This window comes from Podarcis tiliguerta, assembly GCF_965153285.1.
Source record: "Podarcis tiliguerta genome assembly, chromosome: 16".
Taxonomy (NCBI): Eukaryota; Metazoa; Chordata; class Lepidosauria; order Squamata; family Lacertidae; genus Podarcis; species Podarcis tiliguerta.
In genome coordinates, this window is record NC_139549.1 from 40,294,542 (window position 1) to 40,312,562 (window position 18,021).

At 49.1% G+C, this 18,021-nt stretch overlaps 2 protein-coding genes across 51 annotated transcripts in view; both read right to left on the reverse strand.

Moving 5' to 3' along the window:
* Positions 1–18,021, reverse strand: part of LOC310667244 (uncharacterized protein) — a 559,738-nt gene that overhangs the window by 188,608 nt on the left and 353,109 nt on the right. The gene's annotated exons all lie outside the window — the stretch shown is intronic.
* NCOR2 (nuclear receptor corepressor 2) overlaps positions 1–18,021 on the reverse strand; it is a 348,844-nt gene that overhangs the window by 61,676 nt on the left and 269,147 nt on the right. For 49 of the 50 annotated variants that reach the window (XM_083418926.1, XM_083418964.1, XM_083418929.1 and 46 more), the window contains 2 exons: positions 9,017–9,137; positions 7,455–7,683 (listed from right to left, as the gene is read on the reverse strand). In XM_083418926.1, coding sequence (XP_083275052.1) covers positions 7,455–7,683; positions 9,017–9,137 — 350 coding nt within the window. The remainder of the gene's footprint in view (positions 1–7,454; positions 7,684–9,016; positions 9,138–18,021) is intronic. The other variant, XM_083418930.1, reaches the window with a different exon arrangement.

The following is an 18,021-nucleotide window of genomic DNA, read 5'->3' on the forward strand; positions in this document are numbered from 1 at the left end:
CAGTACTCCAGGTGAGGTCTGACCAGAGCAGAATACAGTGGCACTATAACTTCCCTTGATCTAGATGCTATACTCCTATTGATGCAGCCCAGAATTGCATTGGCTTTTTTAGCTGCCGCGTCACACTGTTGGCTCATGTCAAGTTTGTGGTCAACCAAGACTCCTAGATCCTTTTCACATGTACTGCTCTCAAGCCAGGTGTCACCCATCTTGTATTTGTGCCTCTCATTTTTTTTGCCCAAGTGCAATACTTTACATTTCTCCCTGTTAAAATTCATCTTGTTTGTTTTGGCCCAGTTCTCTAATCTGTCAAGGTCGTTTTGAAGTGTGATCCTGTCCTCTGGGGTGTTAGTCACCCCTCCCAGTTTGGTGTCATCTGCAAATTTGATCAGGATGCCCTTGAGTCCATCATCCAAGTCGTTGATAAAGATGTTGAATAAGACCGGGCCCAAGACAGAACCCTGTGGCACCCCACTAGTCACTCTTCTCCAGGATGAAGAGGAACCATTGATGAGCACCCTTTGGGTCCGGTCAGTCAGCCAGTTACAAATCCACTGAGTGGTAGCATAGTCAAGACTGCATTTTACCAGCTTCTTTACAAGAATATCATGGGGCACCTTGTCAAATGCCTTGCTGAAATCAAGGTAGGCTACATCCACTGCGTTCCCTTCATCTACCAGGCTTGTAATTCTGTCAAAAAATGAGATCAGGTTTGTCTGACATGACTTATTTTTCAGAAATCCATGCTGACTATTGGTGATCACAGCATTCCTTTCTAGGTGCTCACAGATTGTTTGCTTGATGATCTGCTCCAGAATCTTCCCTGGTATTGATGTCAGACTGACTGGGCGGTAATTATTTGGGTCCTCTCTTTTCCCCTTTTTGAAAATAGGGACAACATTTGCCCTCCTCCAGTCTGCTGGGACTTCGCCCGTTCTCCAGGAATTCTCAAAGATGATTGCCAGTGGTTCTGAGATCACATCTGCCAGTTCTTTTAATACTCTTGGATGCAGTTCATCTGGCCCTGGAGACTTGAATACATCTAAAGTAGCCAAGTATTCTTGTACTATCTCCTTAGTTATTCTGGGCTGTGTTTCCTCTGCTGAATCATTTGCTCCAAATTCTTCAGGTCGGGCATTGTTTTCTTTATCGGAGAAGACTGAGGCAAAGAAGGCATTGAGGAGTTCAGCCCTTTCTGTGTCCCCTGTTTGCATTTCACCATCTTCTCCTACACCATCTTCTCCATCTTCTTGCCTACACTGGGGTGTGTGGGGACCTTTTTCGACTCGATGGCCACATTCCCTTCTCATCACCGGGGTGGGGGGCATATGCCAATGGCAGACATGGGCAGAGCAGTGCAGTAGGCTACGTTCCAGCCGTGGAACCTCTCCATCCTCTCTCCAGGCAAGCAAAAGGCACAGAAGGAGACACCCCAGCTAGATTGCAAAAAGATTGCAAGGAGGGTGAAGAGCAAAGCAGTGTGAGGCATGGCCTGGGGAGAAGGGGACCGGCTTGGGGAGAGGATGCAGGGCCAGAGAGAAGCCCGAGGAGCTCCATTTGGCCCACCCCAGCCCACCTGGGCAGGGTCCCTCCCAGACCTACCTGGAGATGCCAGGGATTGAAACTGGGACCTTCTGCATGCAAAACAGGTGCTTTACTACTGAGCTATGGCCGTCCCCAAAAGGAATGAATGAACAAATTATCTGTTTGCCTTTAGTTATGTAAAAACAACTTTACTGAGAGGCCCACAAGCCAACAAACAAATGCACTTAAGGTCCTTCCAAGCACAACTAATATCTGAGACCAATGGATAAATGAGGATTGCCAAGACCTTCACAGCACTTTATGTCTACGGAGGCAGGTCCCTTGAGAAAAGCAAAAGCCCAATAAAAAAGGAGCAGCATCCACTGTCCCTGTGAAAACTCGTACAAAGGGACTTGTGTGACTCTAAAGTCTGCTTTTACTTGCTCAAACTGCTAGTAATGCAGATAGGGACTGTTTGGAGTTACGCCAGAGGTGAGATGGATACTGAGGGACTGAAAATGACCTGTTCAACCAAGGACTTTTTTGAGGGGGGCAGCCTAGGGCCTCCGCGTGGGCCCTCACAGTGCCAGGGCTTTGACCCTGGAAAGAGCCAAGAGGGAGGTCTATGTGAAACACCCCCCCCCAATGCTTTGATGCGACACCAACGTCCGGACAGACAATGGAAGGAATGGGCATGAAAAATTCTCCCCGCCAAGCCTCACCATGTTGGATGCTGCACCCTTGAGGGGCGATGTGCTCTGCTGGGAAGGGAGATGCAAAGCAATGGGGTTTACTGTCCTGAAATGCCTGTGTGTTATATAGGAATAGCTCCTCACGCTTCTCCCTGGGAAGCCTACCTCATACTTTTGAGAACCAGGAGACTAAACTGCATCCATGTCGCCACCCCCCACTTTCTGGCTTTCATGATTTAAGATGTGAAACATGGTTTTTATCTGCACCTTCAAAGGATGGCATGAAGCAGATGGGAGACACGTCAGCATCAAAGGGTGAGGCTTGGAGGCAGACAGCAGCACAGAGGCCTCTGGCTCTTCAACGGCTTGTGCATATTTTCTTTGGTAATGCTCTGTGCTCCTCCCAGACTTCAACTCTCCCCTCACTGCACTCTCTTTGTCTCTCCCACAGGGACAGCCAAGGCTACGCACGGAACCCGGGTGCAGGAATCGCAGCCCTTTGGAGGGCCTTTGCAACAAAGGGAAGGCGGCTGCCCCACAGCTAGCAAGGTGGAGGTACCTTGACAAAATGGGGAAGCAATACGCCAAAAAAAGATTTGTACAAAAGCTCAGCTATGGCCCCATGAATAGGGTGAGTGTGGGGCCACCGCTGTTCTTCAAAGAAACAGTTGGCATTTATTTAAGACTTATTTTGAATAGTTTTCTTTTTAATTTAGCAAACCTGTGTTTGTCTCCACCTTCTGTAATCCAAGCAAAATATTTAGGGTTGCAGCCCATGTTGTTCCTACTCAGTAAACCCATTGAAATGAATGGACATGAATAACTTGGGTCCATTAATTATACTAGGTCTGCTCTGAGTAGAACTTAGTTGGAGACAACTCTTGGCATTTCTACAGCACAAAGAGCTCCACATGCAGTGGGGTGAATCCTGAGATTGTCAGGCAGGTGAGAGTGAGGGGGGGGGGAGTGCCATGTGCAGGGGCAGCAAGGGCCCCACAACCACTGATCAGATGTTTCATCCCTAGCTAGCAGGACCTGGGGTCAGGGGTGATGGGAGTTGTAGTCCAACAACAGCTGGGGACCCAAGTTTGAGAAGCAATGCACTGCACTATGGGTGTCTCCAGACTGTCAATACTTTGTGGGAGGGATTCAATCACACCGACATATTGGGACTTTAGGTTTGCAATTAAAACCAATTAAAAAGCATTCTGTTGCCCCTAGTGCAACAAATCCACTTTAAACATCCTGTATGCTGAATGGGGTGGACCACTCTTTTGTTTTATGACAGCTTTGTAAATAAATAATAAGAAAAGCTCAATGAAGACTGGATGGCGCCTAAATTCTGTGTAAGCTTTGTGCAAGCAAATTAGGATGAAGGTTTAATGAACGGGTTGTCTGGAGGAGTCTACGTCAGACCACTGCTCCACTTAGCCCAGAACATACTGGAAGTGGCTCTCCAGGGCAGCCTTCTCCAATAGGGTGCCCCCAGGGATGATGGGAGTTGGAGTCAGACAACATCTGGAGGGCAGCAGGTTGACAAAGGCTGCTCCAAATTCTTAGGCAGAGACCTCTCCTTCCCAGCCTTGCAGCCCAAGATTCTTTCAGATGGAGATGTTGGGAGCCGAACCTGGAACCTCTTCCGTTAGAAGGGTTGTAGCTCAGTGGCAGAGCATCTGCAGGTCGGGCTAGGAATATCCCCTTCCTGAAACCCGGGAGATCTTCTGCCAGGGTGGACCTGCCTTTCCAACCTTGGGTCCCCAGCTGTTGTTGGACTACAATTCCCATCATCCCTGACGGCTGGCCCTTCTCACAAGGGATGGTGGGAGCTGTAGTCCAACAACAGCTGTGGATCCAAGGTTGAGAAAGGCTGGTATAGACAATGCTGAGCAAGATGGCAGGCTGGGCTGACTCAAGGTAAGGCAGCCTCCTTTTCCCCCCTAAGCACGAGCTCAGCTACTGAGCTTTAGATCGCTCGGCATAGAGTGCTGTTGCTGTTTCTCCCAAAGCAGCGGAAGTCGGGAAGCCTGTGCGGGAGCTGGGACAACATGTGCTTTTATTTCTATCACTGAGTGTCTGGCGCAACAGGGGAAATGGCAGGGGAAATTCCTAATGGGAAAGGGCAGAGGCCCAGAAAATTGCTGGATCCTGGTGTAAGTCCACTGGCTGCAATATCCAACATACGTTATTTGCAATGGATCTTCAGCCTCATGCAAAGGAAAGACGTGTGCTGCGTATATCTGGAAAGCCATTCCACCCCCAACTGAGGGTGGAAACGCTTTGAAGTCTAAAGTACGAATGCTTTATTTTGACCTCCTCCTGCCATGCCGCAACCTATATTAAAGGGGGGCTATAACTCAGGGTCTTTTTGATAGAGCAGCTCTTATCCCCAGAAAGAGAGTTCCTATTACCGTTTATCAAGGCCCTGGAAATTGGAGCAAGAGAGACATCGTTTATACTATCCGTCATCCAAATGCATGCTCTTGGCTTTCAACTGGCCCTCAAAAGGCCAAGCTAAAAAGGGTGGCTAATCAATAGGAAACATATTGCCAGCTCCAAAGCTGCCAAGAGAAAAGGAAAGGAAAAGGCAACAACAACCCCACATTCGCACACTCTTCCTCTTCCCTCCCCTCCAACCCCTTGCTCTCGCCTCCTCGGCTTGGCTTCTCCATACAAAAACAAAAAGCAAAACGCAGGGAGAGGGGGAAAACGGGAACCATCTGAGGGAGAAATGAGAGCCAAATGGGCAGCGCTCCCGTCCGCCAAACCAGAAAAAGGCCTTCATGCCAGAGGAGGCGGCGGCGGCAGTGTGTGCGCAAATGCTTTGGCTAGAGCAGCTCCTAGCTGACAATGGTTCAGCCAAAAGACCTGCAGGACAGGGAAGCCCTCGCTCAGGTCGTGACGGTGCTCTCTTAAAAGCCAGGCCAACAAAGCCGCTCTGGATGTTTGGGCCTCCAGAGCAGTAAAAAAAAGCAGTTTAGCTGGCTCTGTTCTTCACGGGTGGGAGTGGAGGAGACCCCTCCTCCCGCCACCATATTTGACTTTTTTGGGGGGTGAAATCCTCCCATCCAACCTGGGAGAATTGAAACAATGAACTCCCATTGCCTGAAAGTACAGCCCCTTTGCCAAGACAGCGCGTGCCCTCCTGTGTAAGGATGACGCATTACCTCATTACCTTACGGCTCTGGTCTAAGGAACTTCATTCTCTGTATGCAATCCCCTCCCCGCCAGAAAAAGGGTATTCTAAATTCTTTAAGAAGGGAATGAGAACAACAAAATTGGTGGGGGGAGAGACCATGTAAAACTAAACAGGACTGCACTTGCTGATTTAGTATATGGCATTTGTCTTGCTTTTGTGTCTCATCGCATCTGTCTATCCCTGCATTATCTGGAATCATGTGAGATTCCTGCATTGAGGTCAAATGCAAGGAACAGCACCAGGTAAGGATTAAGGACTTGAGCAGGGTGAGAAAGTCCTGGCTAGTAGAATGTGTTTGCACCAGAGAAGTAAGTGCAGTTTGCACGACATCTTGGGTGGAGTCACCTGTTAGTGCTCCTTTCCTGAGTTTTCTTGTGTTGAAAGTTCTTCATTTAAAATGGGTCTCACTTCCCCAGATATTATGTCTCGACCAGACCTAGGAAACATGGCTAACCAATACCCAGCCAGACCGCTAGTCCAGCTGGCTCAGCATTGTTTACACTGACTTCTCCAGGGCTTCAGGTGGGTTCTCTCCCTGCCCTACCTGGAGATGTTGGTAATTGAACCTGAGACCTTCTGCATGCAAAGCAGAAGCTCTGCCAGTGAGCTAAACTCCTTCCCAGTTAGACACCCCAAGGAATGCGGCCCATCTCCCTGCAGAGCAGGTTCAGCAGGAAGAGCACCTGCCCTGCATGGAGGAGGACTCAGCTGCAAACCTCAGCACCCCCCCTTTAAAGGGCATGCAAAGACTTTTGCTTGAGATTTCTCAGCCGAGAGGGGCTGGGCCAACTCCACTGCTGCGGCTCAGAGACCAGCAGTTTTTGGCTCTTCTGTCTCTTTCCACCTTGTGACTAAGACACTGTACCCAACTTTTCTTGTTCCCTCCTCCCTCCCAATGCCTTTTCCTCGTGTGTCATGTCTTCATACAGAATGCAAACCTGAGGGCAGGAGCTGCCTTGTTTGCAGCAATTTGTAAGCTGCACTATGGATTTTGGCTTTATTTTTCTTACTGCAGAACTGGATAAAAAATTCTTGAAATAAATCAGCCTTGAAAGTGGCAGACTGGCAAGCGGTCCAACTCAGTATATGGCAGCTTCATGTGCAAGCTGGAGACCTCCCTGCTGGCGAATCTTCTCATAAGTAAACACTTCGCTTGGCAGGATGGAGTGCCTACTGACAAGGACTTCCTCTGCTACTCACATCCCCCCCCCCAAAAAAAACATGTTTGTGTCCCTAAAGATAATATACCATAGCTCAGGGGTAGAACATCCACTTTGAATGCAGAAGGTTCAATCCCTGGCATTTCCAAGCAGAACTGGGAGAGAACCCTCCCTGAGATCTTGGAGAGCTGCTGCCGGTCAGTGTAGGCAATACTGATCTAGAGGGAGCAATGGTCTGGCTCAGTATAAGGCAATGTCCGTATGCAAAAAGGCAGAGGCCCAGTAAGCTCCACTCTCTCTTAGCAAAGAAGGGAGCCACCCAGCAGCGGAAGGATTCTTAGACATGCATTATGAGGTGACCAATTGCAGTGCCTCCTCAAGTGTTTTGCCAATCAATACCAGGGAGGCACAGAGAAGGGGGAGAAAGCTACAAACTGCCCATTAGGTGCCCCAGCCATTTCCACCCTGAATGCAGCAGAGAATCTGTTACAGGAAGCCTTGCCCTTCCAGTCAGGGCATTAGCATTGATTCTCCAAGAAATAATGTATCCAGCTGAACGCTAAAAGCCTTCTGAAGGCAGTGGGGAGTAGCTCGCCCCACAGCCCTGGCCCTGCTCCAGGTCTCCTTGCCCCGCTTCCAAACGCAACGGCCGGGGACATTAATAAGAGGGATCTCCCGCCTCTTGGCATTTGATCAGGGCAGAGCGAGACACGATGTTCCCTCTAATTAGCCATGCCTGCCTGACTCTGTGGAGAGAGACAGAGAAAAAGGGAGGCAGAGAAAGCTTCCAAAGAGCCCATGCGGTTGGCATGGGGGGCTAATCTCCACCCTCACCTGCACTTCTGTGACCACTGCCTCCCCGGACCCCAAACACCCACACACCTTCTTTATCAACCACAGCTGGGCTCCTGCTCTGGGCCCTGGGACTGCTGCTCGGCGGGGGGTCCTTTTCAGCTGGCTGCAGCTGCAGCTGCTTACTCTGTGCAGAGTCCTCGTGGGCAGATTCGTGGACCATGGTGATTTGCTGCTGGTAAAGGGCCAAAGCGTGATGAGGCACCTGAGACTTCAGGCTTCCGCTCTGCAGTACTCCCTCCTGTAAACCTTCTGAAATCTGCAGGGAAGGGAAGAAAAGAAAAACTGGATGAAACGTGCCATTTGCAGCTGGTGTGTACAAACACACATATGCATGCACACTCCATGGGGCATGAATGAATGCCACACTTCAGCTCCTCTGCAGAGGTTTTAAAAAGCCAGTTCATCCTCACAGAGCCCCTGACTTTTCCCTCATTCTGGGGACCAGGAAAGAGAAACTGGAACAGCATGGGAATCATTTTTAAACCAAGGGCCGCATTTCCCCCTGGGAGCCACATGCTGGGGTGAGCAGGGCCAGAGGCAAAAGTGGCCAGGGCAATGGATATGACTCTTACCTTTCTACAGCGGGCGACATTCCAGCCATGCAAATGTCAGAGGTTTAGAACTACACTTGTCTCTCCCCATCTCGTCAAACAAGAGGCATTGGCATAGTTAAGTGAAGGGCTGGGGCAGCGAAAGATCAGCACCCTGCAAGACTTGCTTTCTGCATCTGTGTGCGCCTGATTCAGCTGGTGCAAAATGGTGTAACTGTACTGCTGGTAGGGGCAGACTACCACCAGCACAGAACATCGCTGTTTAAAAGCTTGCATTGGCTGTCATATACTACTGAGTTACTGTAGGTTCAAGAGTCTTATATTAATTTCCAATGCCCTTGTAAGCAACCTGGGTCCAGGATATCAAGGTCCTCCTGATCCCTTATATCCCAACCTGATCCCTGCTATCTCTGTCCCCCAGTCTCTGCTAGTGGTCCCCCGTGGCTCAGATGCACGTCTCGTAACTGCTAGGCGCTGTGCATTAACTGTAGCGGGCTGAAGGCTGTGGAATGAGCCTAACTGAGATGAGAAGGGCATCCTTTTTGCTGAACTTCAGGTACATGACTAGGACTTTCTTGTTCCGGCAAACATTTTGAGGTAGTATTTGGTTTTATGAAAAATATTTATTTTTTAGTGTCCTATTTTCTGTGGTTTGATTTTATGTATGCCACTTAGAAATAGGAATGATTAAGCTATATATAAATGTCTTACATTAAAAAATAAGCGTTCAAGAGCCAGAACGGAGAGACTTGGAGGGTCAGACCCAGCTCCTCGGCCTGAGGCTTCGCAGCTCTGAACTGTGTGATAAAATCTGCTGATTGCCTGACTAAAAGCACAGCAAATGGCAGGTGCCCTTCAGCCTTGGGGCTAACTCACTGTCACTTGGGGGAGCTGAATGGTCCATGCAAATTATTCCTACCAAGCACAGTCTTGCAGGGGTCACCCCCTCCTCAAATCCTCAGCTTTAAACACAGCGGGAGCATAAAGACAAATTGTTTTGAGGAAGGTGTTGGAGCTGGTTTGGGAGCCACTACTCACAATGGGCGGAATGGCAGCAGCTCTTTGCTTCAGCTGTTTCAAGTCCAGCGGCTTCTGAGGCGAGGAGCTGAGCCGGGTGTCATTAGTTGTGTTGAGGAGGCTGGGCCGGGAAGAGATCAGCCTGCATGGAAACACAAAGCACTGCAGTTAAGAATGGCTACTGTTATGTCAGGAATCCTATGCCAGGGATAGGGAAACTGTGACCCTACAAATGCACCCCAGTGTCTGTTTTCAAAGCAGGCAATCAGTTCAGGGATCAGAGATGGATAATCTGTATCTCTGTACATGATTTTGTATAACAATTCGTCTCACCCCTGACCATTGGTCATGATGGCTGAGGATTAAGGGAGCCAGAGTCCAAAGACACCTGGAGGCATTACACTGGGCTACCCTGATCTAGACCAATCCCAATCCCAAGAGCAGCCTTCTGCAACCATCAGGCACCTGCTCCACCTCCACCTGCCAACCCCTTCCTGGTGTCCATGTGCACCCTGTGATATTTCTGTTGGGAAGCTGGTAAAATGCGAGCTAGATATTGGTACAGTTCGGTGGATTTGCAGCTGGCTGATACACCTAAAAAGTACTTACCAGCAGCTTCTTGTCAACCTGAACATGTGGCACCCCAGGGTTCTGTCCTGGGCCTGACGCTGCAAAGCAGCTCTAGAAATGACTGACTAGAAGAGCAGAGGAGTTGCTGATATCTTAAGCCAACAGAAACAGGATCCAAGATGCTACTGACAGAACAGAGAACTTGGCCAAAATGAATGCCAGCAGAGATTAAGTGTAAATTTTTGCATTTAGGTAGGAAGAACAGCAGTAGACGTGTCAGTAGACCACAAGCTAAACATGAGGCAGCAGTACAATGTGGCAACAAAAAGGGCCACTTGCTTGCCTTGCCAGCCCCTGTGCCCAGATGCAGCTGTTGCTGGTGCCATCGCTCACCTACCCAGCTACTATCTGGTTCTTCAGAGCAGGTGGCACAATGAGTCAGTGTGTCTGACTGCTAACCAGAAGGCTGGTGGTTTGAGCTCACCCAGGGATGACTGTGGACAGGATTCTTGCATTGCTGTGGGTTGGACACGTGGTTGCTTCCAACTCTACAATTCTATGATTCTATCACCTGCCCATACCTCACTCTGAGTAAAGAATGAGGCTGATACCCTTTTCCAGGATATAACTGCTCTGTATGGGTAAGCAGGACTCCCACCTCGCCTCTTCCATCCCAAGGAAGAGGAGCACGGCAATGGAATCCAGGGAGGGTGTCAATCAACCATGAGGGCTGGAAGAGCCAAGGTCTGAAGGGGAGGGTGGTACTCTTGTTGCCAGGAACAGACCATCACCCCTGACACAGTGAGCGGCTGCATGCTCAGCAGTCTCGCAAGGCTCAAGGGTCTTGCAAGCAAGCTTGCCTTGCCCCACCTTTCAAAGCTTGACTTGTGGGAATTGGGACAACTCTGTTGGTTCCACGCAGTTCTAAACTCCTTGCCCTGAAGGCTGGCCTGTTGCCTCCAGCCTGATTGGTCTCACCTTTCCCACCACCTCGTCTGTGTGTAAAGGCTACTGTGAGTCTGTGCTGCTGAGTTTGTACCTCCAGTGCTGCCTCAAGAGCTCTTCCTCCCTATCAGGTAAGAGCCTCTGTCATCAGTTTCTGAGCTGCCATCAGGCAACGTGGAGACCAAGTCCTCTGAGAAAAGCCTGAAGGTGTTGAGGACTGATGATAAAGAGGCACACGTATATCAAAGCCATCTTCAAATATGTACAGTACTGTACAATATGTTATACAGTGGTTCCACCCCTTCCTCCTGGGCCGTGTCCAGAAAGTGGTGTTGGGGGAATGAGTGTTCAGACCCCTGGGCTCTCACTTGTGGGGTGCCTCAGGGCTCCGTCCTCTCCCCCATGCTTTCTATCTATATCATGGGTAGGCAAACTAAGGCCCGGGGGCCGGATCCGGCCCAATCACCTTCTAAATCCAGCCCTTGGATGGCCTGGGAATCAGCATGTTTTTACATGAGTAGAATGTGTGCTTTTATTTAAAATGCACCTCTGGGTTATTTGTGGGGCATAGGAATTCGTTCTCCCCCCCCCAAAAAAAATATAGTCCAGGCCCCCAAAAAGTCTGAAGGACAGTGGACCGGCCCCCTGCTGAAAAAGTTTGCTGACCCCTGATCTATATGAAGCCACTAGGAGAGATCATCAGGGGGTTTGGGCTTGGTGTTCATCAGTATGCAGATGACACCCAGCTCTACCTCTCTTTTAAATTAGAACCAGTGAAGGCGGTGAAGGTCCTGTGTGAGTGTCTGGAGGATGGATGGTGGCTAACAGATTGAGGTTGAATCTTGACAAGACAGAAGTACTGTTTTGGGGGGACAGGGGGCAGGCGGGTGTGGAGGACTCCCTGGTCCTGAATGGGGCAACTGTGCCCCTGAAGGACCAGGTGCACAGCCTGGGAGTCATTTTGGACTCACAGCTGTCCATAGAGGCACAGGTTCAAATTCTAAGAAAAAGAGTTTAGACTAAACATGAAGAAGAATGTCCTGACAGTATGAAGTTGTACAACAGTGGGACGGACTTGTCTCCAAAAGCATCAGGCTCTTCCTTTGAAGAGGTTTTAAAGCAGAGGCTGGGGTCACATCCACACCATACAATGCAAGCATTTGGCTTCTTCCAAAGACTCTTAGGATCTGTAGCTTACCTGTGCAGAGCTGTAACTCCCAAACTACAGGTCCCAAGATTCTTTTGGGGAAGTCATATTCTTTTACTGTACGGTGTGGATTTGACCAGAATAGCCACCTTTCAGGGATGTGGTAGCAGAATGTGTCCTCCAATCGGAACAGAATTGCAGCAGATGACCTTCCCTGCTCAGAAGCCGCCTGCAGAGGAAAAAATCCTTCCCAAATACAGTGATCTATCAGAACCTGAGCACAAGCTAAGGCAAACAGCTTTCCAACAAAAAATCGGGGCTAGGCCAAGCTTGCCTTTCGTGCTGCAAGCCTAAAGGAGAGTTGAGGCAGAAGGGAGCCAATTGTTAATCAGCAAGTTTGAATTCTGTTCTCAGTTAGTGACATGCTCTGCAAGAGAGAGATAAGAATCTGGTTAGGGAGAGAGGAGGCGGGAGAGGAAACAGGGAGAAGGGGAGGAATGACCACATCTGGATTAACTAGAGCGGAAGAGCACAGAGTTCAAGGACACAGAGAGTCTGAAAGTCAAGAAGGTGTTTTATGATGGGGAGTGTGTATCTATGTGTGTGCGCGCACACATGTTGTGTGTGTGTGTGAGGGAGAGACCAGATGAGTTCTTTTATATGATCAGCAGCCAAATAAGCTCAACAACTCGCTCCACTATGGTGCAACTGCTTGCCAGAGGCAAGCCTCACAGATATGCAGTTGGAAACCCTTCGCACTATCTACCTCATAACAAAATTTTGAGATACTAGCAAAATGCCTGGCAAGACAACAGGTAGGGTACTTCATCCCATGTGGATCTCTTTGTGTTTGTGTGGTGGGAAACCCCCCTCAGTGGCTGCCACATTATCCATCCTCACTGCAGCACTTTCGCCGCCCCAGGAGTGAATGGCAGCATTCACTTACATGGGAGCAATAAAAGAGGGCTGACACTGTCATAAGAGGCTGGGACCTAGCCACTAAGAATCAAGCTTCCTCTAGATCTGTATAGCCTAGTTTCTTTTTTGTGGTCACTCCAGAGCAAGGGTCAGCAAACTTTTTCAGCAGGGGGCCGGTCCACTGTCCCTCAGACCTTGTGGGGGGGACTATTTTTTTGGGGGGGGGGGATGAACAAATTCCTATGCCCCACAAATTACCCAGAGATGCATTTTAAATAAAAGCACACATTCTACTCATGTAAAAACATGCTGATTCCCAGACCGTCCACAGGCTGGATTTAGAAGGCGATTGGGCCAGATCTGGCCCCCGGGCCTTAGGCTGCCTACCCATGCTCTATGGTAGAATGTTCGTAACAGGCAAAACTACCTCATGGATACTAGCCAATAGAACCTGAATGAAGACAATTGGTGAAAAAGAGGTAAGCCAAAGGTAACAGAGCAGAAAAAGCAGATACAAGAGGACGTCTCTCACACAATTCAAAGGCTGCTTCAGATGGGGCATCCCAGACCGAAATGGCCTGAACAGGAAAATGCATGGGAGTCTCTGGTGCAACAATTAGGATTACACATGAGGCGACTCTGCAATTTAACATATGCTCCTGGCAAAATTACAAGACGTACTCCCACTTCCATAAGGAAGCCTGCCTTACAACCTTTAGAACCCAAGTTTTGCACTAATCACAGACCATGCAGGTCTTCTGCACTTGCAGGAGTACAAAAAACTGGATATTTCAAGCGTTCTACAGCAGACAGTGTTCTGTGTTGGCAACAGACTGGAGGATCAGAAAATCCCAAATGCACCCCCTCTATGATTATGCGACACGGCAAAATCCCATGGCCACAAACTAAGCAGTTACTGTGTAGTCCAATACACCAGGGATAGAGTACCCTGGTGTTCTCCAGGTGCTGCTGAATACACCTCCATCATCTCTGACCACTGGTCCCTGCTGGTTGTAGCTAATCTGCAGGGGCAGGGCACAGACTTCCCATCCCTGCCATACACCTTGCAGGTGGTGCACAGGCTGAAGAGCTGTGGATGAGGTTCCATCAAGTCCCTCAAAGTTTGCTATGTGAAGGCACTTCCAGTTCTTACGAACAATACACTGGCATCAGTCGCCCACACTTCTGTGAAACAGGTGGGTGGTGGAAGACTAGACTGTGCCATGGGCAGACTCTGCGTGGCCTGTAGGTATCAGAAGCACTAGGAGAGAGAGAATCTGATCCTGCAAAAGAGACACATGCAGATTTGTCTCCAGTTGGTGTGGCTGCCACATTGAGTGAGCTGATTGTCCAGCTCAGCCAAGCAAAATGAGTTCTTCTTCATTAAGAACGCAAAAGAAGTAGAAAGGCTCATTCTCACAACAGAGTTAGCTCCCTGGGAAGCAGCATCCCAGGTGGCACCGTGTCAGCTGGCATCTCGGGTCTACCGAGGGCCAAAGACCACAGTAATTTCTGGCTGGGGCCAGTGGACATCTCCCAGACTCATCAAGAGACATGGAAGAGGAGGAAGAGAGACCCCAGGGCAGATCATATGGGGGTTTGTTCCCTTTGTGCTTGTTTGTCAGCCTGAGCTTAAAACCCACTAGCAGTTGCAGAGGGCACTGAGAGAGCCACGGGGGGGGGGGGGGGAGAGCCCTGAATTTTGACCTAGCTCCCCTGATGTGGGGAACAGAGGGAAGTTTCGGTGTCGTGGCCTCTGCTACAGAGCTATCTGAAAGCATGCCCCGTGCTTTCACCTGGCTTTTGAAATTCTGAAGCCCTTTCAGTTCAGCAAGGCCTGAACCTCTATGAACCTCTGTTCAGTTCCAGGTCACGGACAGTTCTTTGCCCACATAACGTTGCTCATCCGGTTATTGCTTCTTTACTTGCTTCAGTTCTGGATTTGTTTACACATTTGCTCACCCCAGTGTGAGTCTTACAACTTGAAGCAGGCACTTGGAAACATCTGCGCTTACTGGCTTTCACCTATATTTCAAGAGATTTAGGCTACCTACCTCTGGGAGCTTTGCTTAATAATTATGTTTGCTCCTGGCTAAAAACTGTAACAGTTTAACATCACTGGCTCTTACTCGCTACTCCATCTTGCGACACTTGGGTAAGAAAAAGCAGCCCAGTGCATTAAACTAAGACATTTTAAATAGCAAACCTCACTGGCTTTGGCAAAAAGGGGCGTGCTCCTCTGTGTATTTTGTTCCCTTTACTTTGGGATAACTGACCAGAAATTGAGCTTTAAAAATCACTGAGGAGCATATCAGAACCTTCCAGCTGCTGCCACAAGGGCAACAAACGCTTGACAAAAGGTTCCTCAGGGTTTCTTTCAGAACACCCAGTTCTCAGTCTTGCTTCCTCAGTTTAGTTTATTTTACTTGTTATTATTTAGAAAGCAGATGCCAGGAGACCAGGCCCAGACTGAAGAGCAAGGACGTAGAATGGATCCATGGCTCACGACCAAGGGGCCTACGTGTCAGTAAGCAATCCCTGGAACTTCTTTACAACCAGCAGTTGGGGTTCAGGCATGGTCTAGGAGGCCAGAGGATGAAAGGTCTCCCTGTTGAGCTGGAAACAAGAGAGGTCTGTGGCTCCTTGTTCCCGATTCCATTCCTGCCCTCCTCGCTGCCTGCACTTCTTTTGCCACTGACGGTGGATTGTTTCCCAACCTTACTTTTGGATCATGTTTGGGACCCTCTGTGTTTGACCCTGGCTTTTTTGAGACTATGCTGCACCTCGAACCATGCTTGGGTAAGCGCTTGGATAAATGTGTTTTTCCTCCTTAGGCTGAGATCCTGGCTCCTGAGGGCAGCCCTTGGAGCATAACAGTGGCGTATTAGTGCCAGGGGATACCAGGGTTTGGACATTTATGGGGCAGGGTAGTCAGAGTCCTAGTCTGTTAGGTAACAGGTTGGAAGGGCAACAGGTTCAACTGTCAAATGTTGTCCCAGGAAGTTTTAAACTACTAAGCAAATAGGATAAGGTTTCTGCTTGGCACCTTAGAACATTCTCTGGTCACCTGACATTAACAGCCTTACCTCTAGACTCTTAGCAATGAACTGACAACAGTTAACTTATGTCTCTACAGGCTGGCCTTCTGCATTCATTTATATTTAGCATGACCTACAGCTGAACTTTTATTCCTAGCACTGCCAGAAGTCTTTATAAAATATATATGTAAAGATGATTATCTTGGGGGACTAGGTTTTTTAAAAAAAAACACAACGGAAAGAGCTAAAAGCTGTTATTACCTTTGCTTTGGCTTGGCAATAGCTGGCAAGAGCGGCAGAGTGATGGAGGGCAGCCAGCGAAGTACTCCCTGAGCACCACTTCTATGAACTGTGCTTCATCTCACTGCTCTCCTCGGGGCTTACCCACAACATAGCTTTCCGCTGCTAAAATGTGCATGCTGGCAATTCACTGCCTGCGCTGGCCTTTTTATCTGGCTGCAGGCCCTTCTCCTCAATTGCTGAGAGGCACAGTGAATGGTGGCGCCTGGGCCCATCCTGCCTCCCAGCCGAGCATCAGGATAGGGCAGGAGCCTTACTTCCTCCTCCAACACCAACACCCCCAGGCCAACTTTGACAGGCAGCCAGTAGCAACCACCTGACACAATGATGGCAGGTGACCCATGCTCCTTTGCACCTGCGGTTTGAAGTAAAACCATGTAGCTGAATGCAACAGACAGCTGATTGTGGGTGCTTGCTCTGGAGATCCTGGCAGCCCTTGCAAAAGGCACACAGGGGCTTACAGGTGCCACCAATTGGCTGGTTGGTGGTACCTGCAAAACCCGGTTTCAGCCATGAGCCTTATTTTCATCTGCCCCATACCCCTTATGGTATATGATGTCAGGTAGGCTTGGCCAAGTATCAAGAGGTTTCCTACAGTTGGTCTGCAAAAACTTAACATTTGGAATGGATCTTGCAAGCCACCCAGCCCACCCTTTGGCACAGCATGGCCACCCAGCCCCTGTTTAAATGCCCCCTCTACTGGTCATAGAGTACATCCCATGTGCAGAGGTAGCAGAGACCACCAGGTGCAGAGGAGAAACAAGGGAGGAATGCAGCTGCCTGCCTTTGTTGCCTATGGCATTGGACTGGCCTTCATCTAGCCAGACACTTTCAGGGGGAAAGGGTTAACGGAGCCTTGTTCATCATATGAGGAGCCTGGAATAGCTCAGTCAGTAGAGCAGGAGACTCTTAAGCTCATGGTCGTGGGCTTGAGCCCGTTGGGCAAAAGCTTCTTGCATTGCAGGGGTTGGGCTAGATGACCCTTGTGGTCCCTTCCAGCTCTACAATGCTTTGATTCTATGATCCATTGCCGTCATTAGTCCTGCAGCACTGTCAGGATCAGGCATGGGTTGGCAGACTGACGCAGGAGGAGCAGGAGGAAGAAACGGGGGGAGAGGCTGAATGGGGAGAATCTGGGATGGATTCCCGTCTCCAATCAGATTTTGGTCATTTTGGAAGGGGGAGCAGGGGTGCCAGCTCTCCTCTCTGACCTTCCTGAGGAACAGGGAGCCACAGTGGAGGCTGGCGAGCACTTTGGACAGCTGAGAAGAGGAGAGGCTGGACAGGAGGCGGCTGTGACTACACAGGAGCCTAAACAGGGAGAGTGCAGCCTTGTCGCCCAGGACCAGGTGCCACCTCCGCATATGGGAGCAGACACACCCCCTTCCAACAGAGTGCACACCTGCAATTCAGATATTCCCATCGGGCAAGAAGGTCACTTGAGTGAACACACGACATCTTGTCCTTGAAAGGTGCTCGGAGGGGCAGGAAAACTTGTTGGGACATCTTCATTGCTCCCTTCCAGTTCTCAGCTCCTTGCTCTGCTACAGAACTCCTGAATTGTGATTCCTGAGTACTGTGTTTGCTGCCGAGCCTGTCCTGTTACTTGCCTGAATAAATATATCCTACTTACTTACAAGGAAGAGCTTCTGTCTCTCTGTGCTGGGAGGGAGCCAGGATAGTTCCACACAATACAAGAATCAGGCTTCAGTGCAGTGGCACCTACGTTCTCATCCTTTCCCATTAAGGTATTAGTCATCTCTGTTGTCTTTTTTGGTGCCTACTGAAGACTGTCCTCTTCCAACAAGTCTTTTAAGCGGAGATATTTGGTCCGAGTCTACATCTATTTTAAAGCTGTTTATGTATGGTTTTTTAAAGTTTGTATTGTTTTGTATGTGAATTTTTAATTTTAATTTTTGATATATGGAACGTTTTGAACTTACTTTTACATTTATTCTGTTTTGTTTTATGTAATTGTATTTCTTTTTATAATTAAATATTTTACGGTTGTAAACACCCTCCCAAGGGTCTTATGGGTAGACGGTGGGCAAGAAAGCTTCTAAGTTAATAAACAAAAGAGCCGGGCTTTTTAATCTCTAGCAGGAAGA